At 41.4% G+C, this 19,743-nt stretch overlaps 1 protein-coding gene across 1 annotated transcript in view; it reads right to left on the reverse strand.

Annotated features, from left to right (window-relative positions):
* tox3 (TOX high mobility group box family member 3) overlaps positions 1-18,189 on the reverse strand; it is a 37,751-nt gene extending 19,562 nt beyond the window's left edge. The window contains exon 1 of the mRNA XM_076077960.1: positions 18,088-18,189. Within this exon, the coding sequence (XP_075934075.1) occupies positions 18,088-18,189 (102 nt within the window). The remainder of the gene's footprint in view (positions 1-18,087) is intronic.
* Positions 18,190-19,743: the final 1,554 nt, after the last annotated feature.

Genomic DNA, 19,743 nt, shown 5'->3' on the forward strand with positions numbered 1-19,743 from the left:
TTTCTTTTTTTTATTCTAAGTCAAGATAAAACTTCAAGGATACCCCTTCAATCAATGTGAAAGCTTATATGATTCATTATCAGACTAAACAGTTACAATCAGATTCGAAGCAACAGATATCAGCCTGTTTTCAAATATAACTTTGATGCCTGATTTTTTTTTTCTCTCCACGTTTTAAATCCCAGTGCAGGAATATTTGTATGAAGAAATGTGGGAAATAAGGTGTTTTACAGCTATTATAGCAAACAAAATTATTTCAACCTCAGGGTGAACACAATATTGCACCAACATGACCCCATCTCACCCTCAATATGATGGAGTAACCCACACAGATCCTATCAGTAAACATGAACTGGACAACCAAGATCCACAGAATAGATGGCTGAAGGGCCTCTGATAGCACAGCTGCCATCTCTGCATGCATACAAATGGAAAATAAACAGGCACTAGCCCGTACTGCATCTGAACATTGAATACTGCTTTGTCAATGGTGATTAAATGATAAAGCATGACTGGGAAAGATGCAAGATGACACAGCATTTTACCATGAAAAAAAGACGATAAATCTGTTTCCAAGCCTTCCAAAGGCTGTTCTTTGGTTTTAAAGGACGATCAAACAGTCACAATATCAGTGCCGTCTGTCAGCAGGTAACTATATTGGACACATTCTTCCTCCCCACTGAAAACCACCGAACTAATTCAATCAAGAGCCCAGGCTTTTCCAGAAACATATCAACTGCTGACAAGCGATTTTACAGTTCAGCTTGAGCTCAGTAATCACAGCCTAGCATGTGTTCTCTGGAACATGACACTTGTGCTAATATGTTCTCCAGTGGTCTCCATAAAACAGAGCAAAGACACCACAGTTAAAACTCAACCTCCAATCCCGAGAAGCCCGCGGTAATTTGCGATGTATTATTTTATGCAATTTCCTTTCAAGCTTGGCCTGCCACCAGAATTCTCATTCGGTGACGGGGATCAGAGACTGAAAAGAGCAGCACTGTTTCCTCTCCTGCGAAACTGTAGCCTCTGGAAAAGTTATCTTCCGATTCCCAAGGTCCTCCTCAGCAAATACATGCTCATTTACAACCCGATTCAGCATAAACACTCTGCAGCTGCCTCTCTGGCGATCACGAGGCCTATTCACGCCCAGCAGGCCGTCATACATGCAGCGCCGAGCTGACATATAGAGATATATTTCCTCCTATGTGTGCAGCAGTCAATTTGTAAAGCGACTCCACAACACAGCATGTCCACGGAGTCGGCTCGCAACCTGTGTTCTGATCTGCGTGCCGGATCGATTGGTAATTCAGTTTAAAGCTAAAATCATTACTCCCCCCCACATCCAAGCACTGTCTTCCACCATTAGGGCTGCTAGTCCTCGACTACATGAGGTGGAATTGAGGGGAAGTTCATTGTAAGCATCTCACTCTTCCTCTGCCTCTCAGTGTGAGTACCACCGCAGTAGTGCAGAGGATGCGGCGTGAGAAAAAAGTCTCGGTCTTATCTGGGATCTGAATCAAGCTGATGACAGTTTTGTTCAGGCTGTGTGCTGATTATCTCCCTCTCTCTCTCACACCACACTGACCTGAACTTGTGTGATCACAGCATGCTTTTCTTTAGTAAAGATAGACGTGGAGGAACTGTTTAAACCCTTGCGGAGATATCTAACCTGCCACAAAAGGCCATGTTTGTAAGTACGTGCTAGAAAAATGACAAAGAATCAGCTCCAAAAGTATGAAAGCGTTCTTTAATGTTTGATCAGAGGGTGGTAAACATGTAGGAAATTCAGGTTGAAATTTGGACCATTCATTTTGGAAGATGTCATCACTAAGGTCTTTAAGGATGAAGAAATTATAGACAGAGTTTGTCATCATGAACCCAAAAGCAGAGCTTCTGTTTTCTTTAAATGACTCTGCATGGTACAGTCACGGGGCATGAAACCAAGTTTGCATATCCAACCAAAATGACAAGCTTAACTATCAAAATAAAGGAAAATCTTAAAGCGATTTCACAGCTCAGCCAATATGTATTATGTTTTTTCAAGCTACCCAGTCATTATGGCAGTGTTGAAAGACAGTGAAAGGCAAACTATAGCTGGTGCGTTCGGCATATTCCTCGGGGCAGAATTCATATTCAGCACAGACGCAGTGTACAAGAGTGATAACAGGGAGACACAAGCAGACCAGGGTGAAACAGAAGATCTTTGAATTTCTTTCAAAGTATTCGAGGATGAGACTATTTGACTTTACTGCAGCAAAACATGCATCAGTTTAGGCAGAAAAGCTGTCTGAAACAATTTAAAGCACATGCTGTAAATGTTGAAGCAGCAATGCTTTGCCACTCGGGTTCTCTTTCATTCAATACAATAGCCAAACGCCAAAGTCATGTTGGGCTCTTCAACTATATGTGGTAATTTAATAATGGGTCTCCCTATTTAGAAGCACAATTACAGCCACGCTAGCAGCTCTCTGGCCGTACTTGGGCACCGCAGTGCTTTGAGCTGTATGCTAACATCAGCATGCTAAACATGCTCACCATACACACGCTGAGGTTTAGCAGGTAATACTTCACCATGAATGTCTGTACAACATTTCATGGCAATCCATCCAATAGTTACTGAAAATAGAGCTATTTCCATCCGGACGAAAGAGGTGGACCAACTGACAAAGCGACACTGCACATCCCTAGAATAAGACAACTGTAATCCCCCTAATTTTTCTCATCATTTTGTTTAATAATGCTAACATTATAGCTTCTCTGTCATCCGGTTTTATGTATAAATGTTGATTTTAAGAGAAAACGGTGACAATAAAGTAAGACCATACTTTTGTAGCACAGCCACATCCAACACAATGTTACACAATGGAACTAAAATACACTGAGGTTCACCATAGCTATGTTTTCTCTTAGGCCTTTGACTAGCAAAGGCTGCCAAAACAAAGATGGTCTTATCATTTGTCATAATGGATCCATAGCCCGAGCCCAGAAGTCTCAATTCTATGCAGGTCAACATCCAACATCCCGTTTTTTTCCCTTGCTGTTGAGTCAGCTCTGTACTCTCAAGAGCAAATCCTAAAAGAAAGCGCGAGCTAAATGGGGTTCCATCTTTGATCTGGTGGGGTGCAAAGCCATTGGCCCACAGCCACAAAGGAGCTTAGGCAATGGAGAGGGCCTCAGAAACATGGTGTAGTTTTCCCACAATGGCTGCTGTTGCATGGACACACAGCTCTTGAGGAAGCAACATGAGAAAGACTTGGCTTGGTGATGTTGTCTTGCTTTTATAGCTAAGCCAGGTCTCAAGGCTGTTTACCAGCAGCTTTGAAGCAACTCCAACTCAAGATGCTATCAGAGGTATGGATTTTAACCAAGCTTAATCTGCTCTACTTGTCATTCTTTACTGCAAAGCAAGAGGCTGCTGTGGGGTTAAGGAGGCTAATAACTGAAATGACATGGTTAACTGTCATACAGGAGGAAAAGGAAATGGGTTTGTTCTTTATGGCGCCAACGGTGATGGTTGTGCTTCTCTTGGTCTGTCAGACGGCTATGAGCTCTGGTACTTGGATTCACATAAAGCTCAATTGAAACCTGCTGGGAGCTGAGTCCACTCTTATTGCTCCAGCAGCACATATGCATTTTTCTATTCCCTGTACCGCCGTTACTGGCTAATACACTCATTATAACCGGCTTTGGTAATGTGCACAATCAAGAGCTTTAAGTGATGGACTCAACGTAATCCTCTATTTCTTATCTAGTAGTGGCAGAAGACAGAAATAGTTGGGCTAGAATGGGTAAGATAACAAGTATTTAATTCAAAGTGTTGAAAACAACAACATCAGGATATTCAAATCAGTAAAGGCCTTAATGCAAAGTAAAGCGTCACCTCGACCTGGTTTTATTTCACTCATGTTCAAGTTCATTGATATCAGAAGCTAACTCCTTGGAAACCCTCATAAAAACACCTTTAAAAACATATTGTTGAATTCTCATCTGTAGCAACGTGTGCAGCCAGTTGGATGTTTAATCGTAAGTGTCTTTGTCCCTTTCAGGTACTTGCTGATCAGTCCACTCACAGATTTTTAAATCACAATACCTTCCAAGTTGGTGTGTAACCTGTGTCTTTTCTGATATTCTTACCATAAGCTCACAGTAAGCACAAACCGAACAGTTGTTCAATCTCTATGAATCTGAAAAACACAAACTGCTGAGCGGTGACTCATATATCAGTCTATTATATACTACAGGGCTGACTGTATTAAACAAATGGCTATGCCTGCAGCTGGAAAAGAGAGGCAATATAGAGAGAGCAGAGGTTATTGTCTAATTTAAATCTTGGCTGCTTTCCCAGAGCTGTACCACATTCCAATTTGTGGCTGTGTTGCTCGGCGCTACTGACAGAGGTCCGGCTGCAAATACTCTCGGGCTCCTCTCCAGAAATGTCTCGGAACTGGCAATCAACAAGTTGGCATAGATTAACGATTAATGACGGGGGCATATTAGGTGAGATAATGAAGATGCACACAAATAGATGTGTTTGTGCCGTTTGTACACATGCCCCCCCCCTCTCCCGCTGTGGTCTCAATAATGTATCTACAATCATGTGCTACATACAAAGGCTCATAAAGAAAGCCAGTGCATTGTGCCTGTAATGTCTTTGAGATCCATAATGAAATAGCAGCTGGAAAAGACATCTGTGAACACATAGTAGTTACAGAATGGTTGAGCAGGCTCTTAGAAGCAATTAGCTATTTCAAGCGTTTTCTTCTTGGCATACTATTGTCCGTTCATCTGGTAGATTGACAGCGCACCAGGACATCATTAGCGAACCTGGCGGCTGTTGAGTCGCAGACATTGTTTTTCTTGTGACAGCAACCATCAGGCTAAGTGCTTCACTAATGTTTTTAACAGTATTTAAACTCAAAATGTCACTTTAACATATCCTACTTCATAAGCAGTACGAGATTAAGATACCGGCTTTGAATAATTACAAACACTGAGCTTCAACTTTGATTCCATATCATTGCGCTGACATTTAAAGAGATCCAGAACAAAGACACACTATACACATCTTTTCAGTCAAAAATATTCCTTTCCTCCGTGTGAAATGACAGGTTGTAGATGAAAGGCACACGGTAACCAGGAGGTCTGCTGTGTATTGAAGAGGCGCTTTTTTTAAGAGAACAAGGTAACTTAGCAAAGTGTTCACGCATGGAGAAAAAAAAAAAAAGCAATGAATGCAAATGTATTTCTGTTGATGACCCTCGTCAGTGTGTCCAATCAAATGCAACCATTTTCTCCACACCAAATTTCCCTACTGATGCTATAAGGCAAACTAGAGAAAATCCATTTGTCACACAAGTATTACACTTGCATTCACATTATATACACACTGCGTTAAGTAAATCACAAATAATGTACACAGAAGGGTTAGTCTTAATGTCCTGTAGATGTGATTTAACGTGTTGCTTCAACATCACTGCACACAAAAATTTACAAGACAATGAAGCTGAATCGGACTCTTTACGATTGAAAAGAACAATGGACGTTGTATTTGTACAACCCCCCCCCCCTTTACCGGTATATTGATTTCCTCCTTTGGCCACAGCTCCCTTCAAGTACTTTTCTACTATTTCTCCAATGCAGGCCGCTTAAAAAGGGGTCACTGACATTTTCTGTATTTGAGCCTTGACCTCGAATTTAGGACCATGCTGGGAGTTTCTCCACTGAAATAAAAGAGAGCCGGACAGTCTGCTCTGCACTCACACCTCTCCGTGCACATGTTGTCCAATCGCTCTTCATTTGTCTTCATTAGGCCCATGATTGACCCGCTTCTCCAACTCTCTACCAGTATATATATATATAATCTGCAAAGAGCATCAGAATGTGATAGTGTGGCCCAAATCACCTGGTATCCTTTTCTTTATACGCAGAGGTGAGGAGCAACTAAATGTTCATAACTCGTGACTAACACAACCAAACCTTTTGTATTCTAACATACATTTTAAAAATTCCTTGATTGATCCAATTAATCCATATATAAGCAAAGCTTGTAATGACAAAATCTGTGATTTCAACAAGGGGTGCCATGCTGAGAATACTGACTGCAGCTTTAAGTCGGAGTGAGAAACAGAATTCCCACCGTCAACTTGTCATCAGCTAATTCACCTGGAGCCAGAGGGGGGAGATACACTGGACACATAGGGAGAGTTAATCTCTTCATTCATCTTTGCTAAAGAGATCGACCCAATTAGCTTGCCTCATTGACTGACAGCCCTTGTGTTTGCTTATTCCCCCCCCCCCCTTCTTAAATCAGGAGTTATGCAGTTTACACAGGCTCCATCTGAAGGCCTCGAAAATTATATTCGAGGGAACTGTATGACAGAAATAATCATGATGTCTTTATTCAAATCTGTTGAGTCTGAAATATTCAGCACTGCAATTTACTGTGACTGATTAGCCAATGGAAGGGTTGCTTGGGGATAGCTCTCCAGAGTTCTGTAATTGAGAGGATTTGACTTGGGAGAGGTTTTTTTTTTTTTTCTGCTGATAACTACACACATTCCTCTTTTTTTAAATGTACTTTTCTTTTTTTAGCCGCTCCTAAGAGCCAGCGCACATCAGAATTATGACGCTTGCAGAGACAGCAGTATGTAGGACAGTTCATATTTTGATTGCCGTCCCTTGGAAATGTGATTCCACATCTTGTTTCGTCTGATGTTTTACCAAAGTGTGTCTGGCTGGAGCCCAAAGAACGGTCAGTGTTGGTTGGCCTGGTCACTGCCGAACTGTCAGATCTAGAAACTCAAAGATCAGCGGCAACAGTAGCCCAGAGGACTGCCACGATACACACAATATAGAGAATGTTGAAGCAAAGGTCTGCGTGCCAACGCTAACATTGTATTACAAGATATATAAGATAAAGATACGAGTCATTTTGCCAACCAAAGCTACCCATTATCTTAAAAACTATATTTTGTACTAACCTATGCAGTCTTATTTTAATAAGATAAATTAAGCTAAACAACAAGCAATTACAAGTGAACGTATTGCTGCACAATTTAAATACATTTTGCTGAAACACCCTGGTCTGGTATGACCAGTAGCTTGTGGTGGCTAATGTTAGCAAAGTGTTGTACAACTGATATTAGCAAGTTAGTTTGCTGAGCTTATGACTCTTTCCTTCTGCTAATAATAACATGTACATTATTTGGTAGTTTGCATTAGTTGCATTACAGTTATCACTCGCTTTAAATAGCTGACAAAACATCTTGCATCATAATAATTACTGCCTTCTTTTCACAAGTAACACCCCAAAAAATATTGACAAGTTTGTCAAAACTGTGACAGTTTGACAAAAGTACGGTTATATTCCGTAGCTGGCACAGACGTACGTGCAAGGCTTAAAAAAGGGATGAAAGGCATCAAATAATGAGCCGTTTCATTATAATCCTGTATGGGTAATTATGAGATTAATATGTCAATGCTGGTTTTGGCAGGTTCTGCAGCCAGGAAAGGCTATATTTACCGCAGTCCTTGTGCCACATTGCACTGAAAACAGCTTTCTTTCACATTAAATCTCATTTATATTGTACAGAAAAAAGAGAGAGATGCTGTTATTCTTTTCCAAAATGCCCTACTAATGCTCTGGGGCATGATTTGTCATTGTTATTCAGTGCTCGCTCACCTACACTTAAAACATGATCCTTCTAGATTTTAATTAAGCACAAGGTACCTCCCAAGGGGTTCTGGCTTGGCAAAGGAAAGTACTTTGATTTATGTACTACTTTGTTGTTCCTGCTTGAAGCTTGCCTGTTATAAGGGACCGTGGTGATGAATTAAAGAACTGGGCAATTATTCTTATTTGTTCATTAGTTGCTGTAAATAATGTATTCTTCCAACAACGTCAATACCCACTAATAGTGAAGCTTTCTCTTTACATGTCATCTCCTTACCTCAAAACAATCAAAACATAACATCCCAACTGGATAATGCATCTCTTTATGCGTCCCCCATACAGCAGCAAATAGCACAAAACACCTAAAATGCAGTACTCATTTGCTCATCATTATGGGATGCCATTTCAACAGCGATTGTATTTACAATTTAGTGGCTGTTAGATCAGCAATCATCAGCAAACATTGTGGCATCTTAAAGCAATCCCTGAAGCATAAGTACATATTTGTCTCAGTCATGATATCAACACACCCTCTTAATACAGTTAATATGACTTTCCTGTTAGACATATAAAGGCACAAGGCTAAACAATGAACCACAATAAAACATAAAAGTGTACTAACTGTACAGTGATTTGTTAAAAACAAAACATTTTTCATCCTGTAGTAATGAGAAGCCAAGCACATTTCAGGTAGCATATTCCAGGCAGTGTTCATATGTATAATATCCCAAAAGCATTATACTCATTAGTCAAACCCTAATAGTGCCGTGTCTCTTTCTAGGTAAGCATTGCTTATTCAGTCATCGTATAGCGTGGGCAGCAGCCAGTTTTCAATATGAAACTTTAAGTATTGGCAGGAGTATAATCCAGACTACCCAGGTGTGCAGTATGCAGCTGTTTGTAATAAAAGACCACATGCCCTGCAATATCATATGACAAATGTAATAATGTTCAGACAGTCATCTTTTTTTAATGAATCTGGTTACAAAAGCTCTGTAGCTGTAGATTGTGTCATTCTTTCACTTTTTATTCGTTCGTTTCTCTGGATGAGTGTCAGCTGATCGTCTACAACGTAGAACGGTATGTTAAACGTGCCTGGCCCGCTGTGGCACACATTGACGAATCAAAGCGGTAGCTGAAGACGAAAGTGAAGACGGTCAGCCGCCTCGGCGACACAAGAATGGTTAGAGACCTTGTACAAGGTCTGCTCTCCTAGATGCATATCAGAAGGTAATGGAGTCTCGGAACTACAGGGGTGCTGCAGGATCGCTACGATTAGCTCGTGGAACTGCTGAAGGTCACCACTGCTGAGCTGAGCAGCCACAAGCCCTCATAAAACCATGCAGCGTATCATTATTTTCAAAGTGTTTCATTATGGACGGTTAACCTTGGCTAACTCCGACCCCACACTTTAATCAGCTGCCTGTAATGCCTTTGAAGCAGCGTAATCATTCAGCTTCTTTTCTTGTTTATCAGCGGGAGAGACACACAAATGTTGTTGGAGCCTATTTTTTTTTTTTTTAAAGGGAGAAATCTCTTTCCACTAGGCTGTGCAGGTATTTGAAAAGTTACACCGTGAGTCAGAACCTCCAACGATGAGGAGCTAGATCAGTTTCCTTGGAAGGAATGTCATTTGAAAGAACTATCAGTGGCAGTCCAGAGAGGGAAACCCTGCTAAGGCTGAGGCCTCACAGACCATGATCTTGTTTCTACTGCTGCCATCCCGCACTATGACCACATGCGAGAGTCCACGAGCCAGCAGAAACACACACACACACACACACACACACACACACACACATCACAATAAACAAGGACATGCTGTGAATGGGCCTCGACTTCAACTCCCGAAAATATCTGAAGTCGGCTCAAAAATTTCATGGACCCCATTCATGATCACAGTCGAGGTTCCAGGGACCGGACCTTTATTATATGGCTGGAGCTTTTACCGAGGCCGTGTCCATTGTTCCTTTTGATCATGCAACTGAAATAAAACCAGACCGAGTCATGAATACTACATGTTTTTCATCCGACTGGAAATTTGAGGATAAAGAATCCTCAAAGCAGTGACACTTCAGTAACATGTTGAGAGCTTTGCTCATTCAAATGAACATGATTGTTGGGCAATTGTAGCCAACAGAATAAAGTAAGAGTGATGTCATGAGTCGACAGTCTTTTCTAAAAAAAAAAAAAAAGTGTTTTCTGCAGAACATCTTTGTTATGTCTTCCCTACAATATGAGGTCCTAGCAACTACAGCATGATTCACATTTGTGTAGTAATGTTTAGGCAACTCAAAGCTCTTTTTGGGGTTAGGAAAAGATTCTGATCTTAGATCAACACTGGAAAAGGTCTGTGTGTACTGCCTCATGCTTTAAGTAAGGTTTCCAGTTTGTACAAAGATAAAAGTTCATTATAGTGAAACATATAATTCAATTTGTAAAATTAAATAAATTAGTGACTCGGCAAGAGTGAAACAATGACAGTAGATTAGAGGGCAGAAATACAAAGGAAAACAGAGTGGTTGTTGTAAATTGCTTGCAGACTATTTACATGAACATGTTATCTATAATGGATACAAAGATTTTTTGACAAAGTATAGAGAAGACATAAAGGGCAAACATTTTCTTCTAAGAACAGCTGTTTTACCCACCTCCAGGGCTTCACGGTACAGCGAGACAGTGCACTGTACTGAGATCTTGATATCATCATGAACATGAATTATGGCAAAACACAAAAGCATACATGCCAGAGAGTATCAGTCTAATGCATGTACATTAAATATCCAATCAAACTGTGGCAGAGTAAGATGGCAGTTTTCCAATGTTAAAAGACTATTAAAGCTCATTTAGGGGGGTGGGGTGGGGGCGTTTATAGGCTGCTGTATTATTGCTATGGTAGAGTAACTGCTGAGATAGACATTAACAATATCCAACTGCCACAAACAGTCTATGTTTGAGAAGGATGAGTGTGTTCCCAGCATGAACAGAATCAAGCAAAATGGGAACAATACAGTTCCTGTAAGCAACAAATACATCAGTGTATAGATTTTTAAAAGCTATGTTTTAAAGTGACGCTAACATGTTGTGCTGTGTGACAAACGGGCTGTATTTAAAGTTGGTCTTTCTTGAACTCTGCGTCAATTGGCTCCAACGTGAGATCTATTCGACTATTCAAATAAAACATTTATTTACCCCCATTATTTAAGCTCTTTGTTCATCGGGTCGGAGGGATATTTGCACACCTGCTACTATTGTCGGTGCTTTTAGTGCAACCTGGTAACACGCTGCATTATGGGAATGTGTCACGTAGGAGGGGGCAGGTGAAAAAAGGGTGAATTAATCAAACTGCCTAACATGTGATACTACACACAAATATAAATATATTCACAGTCAACCTGATACGTTATCACTTGCTGGAACAGTGACAGCTAGATTGGAGAGAGAAATCCCACAGACAATAAATATTGTTTGGTTGACGGGACTCATTTCTACAGGAATAAGTACTATTTGAAAATAAGATATTCTGCACTGCAATTAGTACCCGACTTAAAAGTAAATATGGGGTACAGCTAAAGGAAAGACGTCCAATATAGAAATAGCAGCAATGAACTCAACTAGTCCAGCCCCGAAAATATAACCCATAAGGAGGGCATTCGTCAGTGCCCTATGCTCCTTGAAAAGAGCATTGGACATTAGATGTATGAAACATGGCTGCCTCTCTGGAAAGCTTTTAAAAATGAATGTGTCTTAACAGCGAGGCTAACCACTAAAAGGGACACAACACTTATTGAATCAGCCAACCAGAAAGTGATTGACTGGTCCTTTTGAAAACTGCTTAATTCACGGTAAAAGCGGTTTTCAGGGGCGCTGGGAGTTTTTCCCCTTCCTTTTAATAAGTCAGCAAGGTTGAGGCTGTCAAAGATGTAGTGAGCCGAAACCAGATTAAAACAGTTTATCATGGTGGAAAAATATATCTTGTGGGGGCTCTGCTTTGATTCAAAAGGGGCCACAGTACTCACACAAATAACAAAACTCGTACAGGAGGTTCATTTTACCTTTGACCTTACAAGATACACGAACCCAATCAGTAGATTCACTATTTTTCATGTCTGTGAGATATAAAGAATTTAGCTAAACTTGAGTACTTGAAGTGCCTCTGGTACTCGAGTCGAGAGGTATCTCAGTCTTATCAGAAGATCATGATCCAGTCCTAAAACTCCCTCCCTCACTGACCTGTCTCTGTGTGGAACTATGACTTATGGGAGTTCTTAGAGTGGGCTTAGATTTGAAGCTTTGTGCATCGCCTCAAAAAAATAAACACTCACGCTTAAATAGATTTGTGTTGTGTCAGACAATTTTGAAATTGAAGTGTTGATTCCTTTTTTTCTGCTATATGTGGTTTGGTCATCTTCAAAAACATTGGAATTATGACTGTGTCGTGTTTCACTTACAGCGTGCCGATGGATGAAATAATGACATATTTTGGAGAAAAGTAATAACAAGGCAAGGAGCATTTTTCTTTTGAGTAACAGATTGTATTGTACTGAATCTAAATTCAGGGATCACAAATAAGGGCAAAAATGATTCAGAAAGGAAGCTCGTGTTTTATTTACCGTAAAATAAAATCACCAGACAACACTTTAAGTCCTACAACTGGAAAAAAAAACAACAACTCTTCTTTCATGACTTTGAACATCAAAATAAACATTTTCTCCTCAGGCACTAACATGGTTTGATGGATGATGTAGTGTGCATGATCAAAATCCAATAACAACTGTGCTTCTCTTGTGGGTTCATCCACTTTGAAGCACTGACATAGATGTTTGTGAAACAGCCATGCAGCTACAAATAGTGGGGACTGTCAGTGGTAATCCTAAAGGAAAAACGTAAGAAAGGTACACACATGGATGGCTTATGTGAAGATGTTTGACGTGTATTCTTAACTGGTTTTACACTGGAGCTTGAAGAGCGTGAGGCCTGCCTAAATGAGCCACACTGAGTAATGTAATGAAGTGGATTTATGAGCAGTGATGGCAGGATTACAGAAGGTCTTTACGAGTGCTGATCTGGGTAATGGTCTATGTCTGCCTTAGATTTCAAAGCCTCTCTCATATCCACCTCATAAACAACGCGAATAACCTGGTCTTACATTTCCCACAGGTTCAGACTGTTGGTTCAGATCATCAGACTAAACTTGTAAAACGTTGCAATGGGACTTGGTGTGTGTGTGTGCATGATGTCAACAGTTCAACAAAATGAAGAGAGTGACAGCTGTGATAACAGTGTGCCACAGGAATCAGAAACTATCAGGCTCAGAGTTTAATACCAAGCTGCGTTAGCTGTAGTTCGGGTCGCTTCTTCAGAAACAATCGCCGTGAACCCCTTAAAGGTCAGTCTTCATAAACATTACATGGTTTCCATCAATATGATCTATATTGCTAGCGCATCGCTGTATGCCATCATTCAGACATCCTGCAGGAAGTGGGGAGCTGTGCATTAACAAAATGTTAACATCTGCCCTGTGGAGACATACGTGTAGCGCAGTCAGTCAAACAGAGCAGTCGCTCTAAGAGGCAGGAACTCTGAGTACAGCGTGTCTTCGAGCGGGCGGACTAAAAATAACACCGTCTAATCTCAGTGGGAAAATTGGGTGTTTAATAAATCGGTTGAACTACATCTCCTGACAGGGTACAATTAAAAATACTCAGCAAAACACATCAGCTATTCACTTCTCGGACATTTAAAATGCACCTTGAAGTCATATCCATCAACTGCTGAGTTTGACAAAGCAGAAAGCCTCTGAGGTTACACCCCAGCCCCCAATACACACACACACACACACACACACACACACACACACACACACACACACACACACACACACACACACACACACACACACACACACACACACACACACACACACACACACACACACACACACACACACACACACAAAGCTGTGTTTGGATATGTTTAGAATGTGTGTGATGAAATGGCACCAGCTGTGTACACTGGAGAGATGCACAAGACCCCCCCTCCCGGTTGAGCAGAGTGTTAACCCCTTCCCGCCCGGTGATTTAGAAAGGACAGCAAAGACAAAAGAGGCCTGGCCACAAGATGTTACTGGGTGGGGGGGGGGGGGGGGTTGTTGCTGTAGAAGTACTTCTCTCAGTTCTTTATATCTTAGCTGTTTTTAGTTTACCTATACACATGGGTCAGTAGGTCCTACATGAGCAGGCTTCTGTTTTACCTCCTTCACCACATTTTACAGGCTTAATAAAATCCTCTGATAATTGCAGCTGCACCCCTACATCATCAAGTCAGGTCTTTACAGTCGGAACAACTTCCTAGCTGTTTGTTGTTTCATATCGTAGGTGAGTTGATGATAAAATACAAAGAATGTGGTAAATACATTCTCAGAGGGGCTTTTTCCCCATGTTAAGTTTAAAAAAGGAAAAAGTAGAATATGTGTAGCAAAATAGACTTAAAGTTGACCGGAGTTACCGTGTTAACAGCACCAAACGCAGTTTGAGCAGCTACTTTTTTAATACAACAGAAGAACAACGGGGGCTTTTGTTTACAGCGCAAACAACCAAACTATTAAACGTTGATTTAATAAAGAAGCCAGTCAATAATAATTACAACCGCAATCTGATTTCATGCTGAGCATGGCACTTGTAGTCTTCCCCGACATCAGGGCACGTTAGTTACCATGATGAGTAGTTTGTGTTGTGCAGCCTGTTGCCTTCAGCCCGCTGATGAAAGAAAAGCTGAAAATTACCTTTTTTTTGTAGTGTCACGATACTAGAATTACTAACTTTGATACAACACCTCAAAATATTGATATCATTTCCGATATCAGAGGGAATATTTAAATATTAGATTGTTATTAAAAGATAATAAGCTGTTGTGTGTGTCAACTCAGTCTCTGAGAGAAGAGTGAGCAGAAAGCACAGCTGGTCCCATGTATCCATACTGCTGAAAATTATTATCGAAACCAGTTCAAATATTCAATATTATCTATACTTCCAATATTTATGACTACACTATAGAAAACATATTTTTAATGTAAGATTTTTGAATCCAGAACGGGAATGGCAGACCCCGCCACTACCAATACAAGCTACAGTATTGTGGGGCAATGAATGGAATTAGATGTCTACTGCACGAAAACTGCAGATCAGCAATTGTCACACAAATGGGGTTTGATTTCATGAAAGTAGTAAGGATTGTGACTTTGAGTGAAAAGAAGCTGCCATTGATTAGTTCTGATGAGAACTTGCCTGTTGAAATGTTTACTAAGCACTAAAGTTGCATGTCCACTTACAGAGCTCAACATCAACAATAATGTAGGACAATGTGCTATGAAGCTATTTATGCTTGTGCCATTAAATTACTCTGATGGATGGTCCATTCCCAAAGACTTAGGATGGTGCTGGTATTGGTTTTGCAAATAAACCTCAAGTGTTAGCACTGGTGCAGGTGAAGAGTTTGTATTAACATCTGTTGTTAATTTCAGTCTCTGCAGATGGAGGCAATGAAAGTCCACACTAAATAGTGACTGTATCTGAAACATTATTAAACCTTGAAAGAAAAAAATAGACCAGATGGCCATAAATATGGGAATAACACTGAGTCCATTTCATGAAACCATTAAAGTCAATAACATATGACTTTTGCAAATATCAAAACCAGCCAAATCCAAACAGCTCCTTGTCTTTGCTTCGATGCTGTGCATGACTGAAAAAACACATAACTTCAACTGTCTCGCATCGCTGGCATTACCAAAACAAGACATTGGATGAATGAGGATTAGAAGCCAGCGTATTCGTTCAAAGTTGTCTAAACTTTCAAAAAGGCAGCTCGTATACATTTTAATGACTACAACCAGGTGTTCTTAACACAAGCCAAAGAGCCAGTGAAACTTAAGAGTCTTTATCACAGATGAATTGGAAACAACGCACCTTGAAGTAGCAACCAATCAGTAAAACTATGGTCCTTGGCAGGTGTGCCCTTGAGCATAGCTGATAAGTGTTCACTCGTAAGTAAAGGTAGTGTAAGAGAAGCAGACCCGGCTTTGACATCCCCTGTCTCCAACCTGAATGCTCTGCATTTAAATGGTAAAAAACTGACAGAAATAAGCCTTTACATTTGCTGTAAGGAGAGTTTTGATAAAAAGGTGTACTGTGTTTATTTCTAGCCGATTCCAGCGAGTGATCTTTCTTGAGTTCCATTCTGTGCGTGTTATTCAGTTGTGTGAAGTTGTGGCGCGTTTCTCTCCAGCACCACTGTTTCTCCTTCATCTCGGTGCCAAACGAAACGGCAGCTTCATTAGTCATGACTGCAGCACCTAATTAAGTTTGTGCCACTCGTTTGGATTTTTCTGTAAATTTAAAAGATTCTCTGATGTTTCAAAGTGCCTCTGGGCCCTTCTGTCTCCGTTGTCATTAAAATTGAACATTTCCTGTGCCAGCGTTTTTGAGAGAGTATTGCCTCTTTTCAAATCAAAACTGTGAATCCAGTGAAAGTCATGCTGTTTGCAAAAAGGTGCTGTGACAGCCAATAAATAGATTAAAGAAGTAATGCCTCAGTTCTATAGCACTTGTAAGCACGCCACTTATTCTGGAGGACTAGCCGCCATGCATTGTGCTACCTTTCAGCGAGCGGATTCAAACAAATTGGAGGCTGATTTGAAAGATGCATGTAAGAGGGGCTATTTGTTCACCATGGGAAAAGGGATTGTAATTAGCATGAAATGCAGGCTTTGTACTCTCCCTCTCTCTCTCTCTCCCCCCAAACATAACTGGTGGAGATACTGGATAAACACCTTCTCGCTCTCGGCCTCCTTTTGCATTGTGGCCAATTACTGTTACAGATGGAAAATCTCACTTGACCTGGGGAATTTATGAGCAGGGATAAAAAAAATCGCACTTCGACTCTTACGCCAATTCAAAGCGATGTAGTTCGCGTGTCTCAAGGCTGATGAAGACATGATGAAATTGGGCACATATGACAACTTGGCCACATGACAAAAGAGCTGATGAAACAGTGAGACAAACCTGGTAACTATTTAGAGCAACATCAGATTGCAAGGGCAAACAGCACTATAGGGCTGAATACATTTGGGTGGGGTGGGGGGGGGGGGGGGGGGGGTGTGTGCGCGCGAGGAGGGTTGGGGGATGTATGTAGGGGGCTACCATTGTTTGAACTTTGTAAAACGCTGCACTGGTGTCATCAGTCTGTCAAAGTGATGTCCCCTCTTGCTGGTGGTACGAGGGAGGCAAGCTCCTGATGGATAACCGGACGAATAGTTCAAGTGTTACATCCCTGAGAAAATAATCACAAAGTATCATCAGCGTTTTACATGACCTCTGCCTCGCGCAGTTGGACAGTTAATAAACGTGTCATACCTCAGCAATGCGAGGAACAGGGCTGCTTGTATAGCCTACAGATGTAGGGAAGTGAATAAAGCAAACTTGTAAACAATGCAGGCCGTCTAAGCTGGGAGCGAGTAGATAAAGCGCTGTTGTACATCATGTGGCTGCTTCTATTAGTATGACAATCTGAGGGGTTTACTGATGCCATGTTGAAGATAAGCGCTCAACACAGCGAAATTAAATGCATTCACACTGAGCAGATCCAAAGTGTGCCGCCTATTTCTTTCTGTTTGTGATTCTATGTGCAGCTGTTTCAGCACAATCTCCAAGAGCCATCAGTAGCAACCCGGATGTGCCAAAGCTCGTTAAATACTCTGAATAAAGTTGTAATGAGTGTGGGGGTATAGAAAAAGGAGCAGCTCGACATGCCAAAGGGTAAACAAGCATAACATGGCATTTAACTGCACCAGTGTTGAGGTTCTTGTAACAGGATCTGAGTCCAGCAGATCATTTTATTTTGACACTCGACACACTGTGTCATACTTTCACCACATTGTTAATGCATGTAGCCATTCTGTCATGTAGATCACTGATGTCTAGGAACATGTAACTGTGTATATATATATATATATATATAGCCAACAGCGCCCGTGGCTGTGGATCACATCACTCTGGTGAGAGTTCAGCAGTGCAGCGTGGCCGGTCCGAGCTGGACCAAAGTAACGCTGTGTGCCACTGTGCACTTGTCGCGTGCTCTCATTTCCATTGCTAGTTCACAACAGCAAAGTTTGTGGCAGGAGAGGGAGGTACTAATTAAGCAACTCCATAAAGATGGTAATGATTAGCGACTCATTATTAGTCAGAGTTGGGGGGGAAACAAGTGGAAGCAACTAAGAAAATGAAAATAGGATTACTTTTAATTCGAGTTAATTATGGATGGATATTCCCTCAGCCCGGTGGGGTTACGGTGCACCAGCGTGGTCACACAACACAAAACTAGACAACAGCACAAACACAGAGGGTGTTTCTCACCTTGTTGAAGTTGTAGTAGCCCAAACAGTGGGCAAAATCCAGGTTCGCTGGTTCTCCCGGAATAGAATTCCCACCAGCAGTCGGATAAAATCTTACATCCATGGTGTGTGTGTGTGTGTGTGTGAGAGCCGCGCAGCTGTAGCGTTAGCCTACTCTGCAACCGAGATCAATTTGTTTCTGCCGTGTACAATCCCAGCGCACAGATAAAGAGAGAGAGAGAGAGAGAGAGAGAGAGAGAGAGAGAGAGAGAGAGAGAGGCGGTGAAAGTGACCCAAGCTTTGTTGTGGGGGGGTGAATGAGACACTGTGGAAGGGGAAGGGAAGGTGGGGAAAGGTTCGGTGTGAAGTTTCGATATCCCTCTTCTACACCTGGTTCGGCCGCTTCATCTCGCAGGAAGCCCACGTGAAGGTTGGACTGAGCCGAATAAGCTGTCCGTCAAGCGGCAGTAGACGCTGGGTGCCCATGCATTTACACACAGCTGCTGCTGCTGCTGCTGCTGTATACAAAGAAGCCACGAGACCGGCGACTGAGCGTGGGTCCACCTCCTTTTCCTCCCCCTTCAGACGCAGGAAAAAGAAGGGGAAAAAAGGAAAACTGCAACAAAGTAGTAATAATAACCACAAAGTAAGTCCGCGCGTCAAAACAGTACCAGTACTCAGAAAGGTGTCCCCTGTCCTCCGCTGTGTCTCTCAGAAGTTTATTTCTCCCAACTTAGGAAACTCGTTGGTGAAGCAGGTTTGAGTATAGGAAGTAGCTAGCTGGCTGCGCGAGCCCCTCTGCTAAATACAGCGATTGGGAGGTTTGTAAAACAAGCCAAACAACACTCCACAGATGGTGCAATTAGTGGATGTAGTACACACACAGTGTGTGTGTGTGTGTGTGTGTGTTCGAGTTCAGCCCTCGGCTCTGCCTGTCGTAGTGATAAACAAGGCAAAATGTGTGAACACGCCAGCCACTCCCCAAACACACGTAGCCACTCCCATTAAAACACTGCAATTTCAGTCCATGTGACATGTTGGCATATATATGGTAATTACAATTACAGGACTCTTTTTTTGTTTGCATATGCATGTGTATTTTATTATTTTAACGATGCATATTACCATCCTTTTCTGTGTTTTGTCTGGAGCATCACGTTTTAAATGATTCTAGTCTGTCAGTGAGGAATGACAGCAAACTTTAAAAAGTGCAAATGATAAGTATTTGATGATCCAAGACATTTATTTTTCTGGAAGCTTTTTGAATTTCCTCCTAGCTTTATTAACAGTTGATGACTTGGATGTTTGTTTGTTTTTTGTTGCAGTCTCAAACAGCCAATATTAACGTGCATGTGCCGACTAGATGCTATCGTAACTAGCTAGTAAAAGACAGCCCAGCCCTGTGACAGAACTTCACACAGACTTGTACTTTCTGTAGTTTTCTTGTCTCTCACTCTCTCTGTTTTCCTTCTTGGTCCCGTATGTTCATGCATTGAGTCATAAAGCCCCAGAATAATTGGAACATTTTCAACTTGTGCAGACGCGTCTTCTCCTCAAGGCAAACTCGCAACTGTTCACATGTACTTACATCTCTGTCTTGACTTTTGCTCCACCTCTAAGATTTAATTCATGTTCTTTCTGCCTGAATACATCTCTAGTTTCAGACCACCACCATAGA

Source organism: Anarhichas minor, unplaced genomic scaffold, assembly GCF_050575085.1.
Source record: "Anarhichas minor isolate MPS153535 unplaced genomic scaffold, ASM5057508v1 ptg000062l, whole genome shotgun sequence".
Taxonomy (NCBI): domain Eukaryota; kingdom Metazoa; phylum Chordata; class Actinopteri; order Perciformes; family Anarhichadidae; genus Anarhichas; species Anarhichas minor.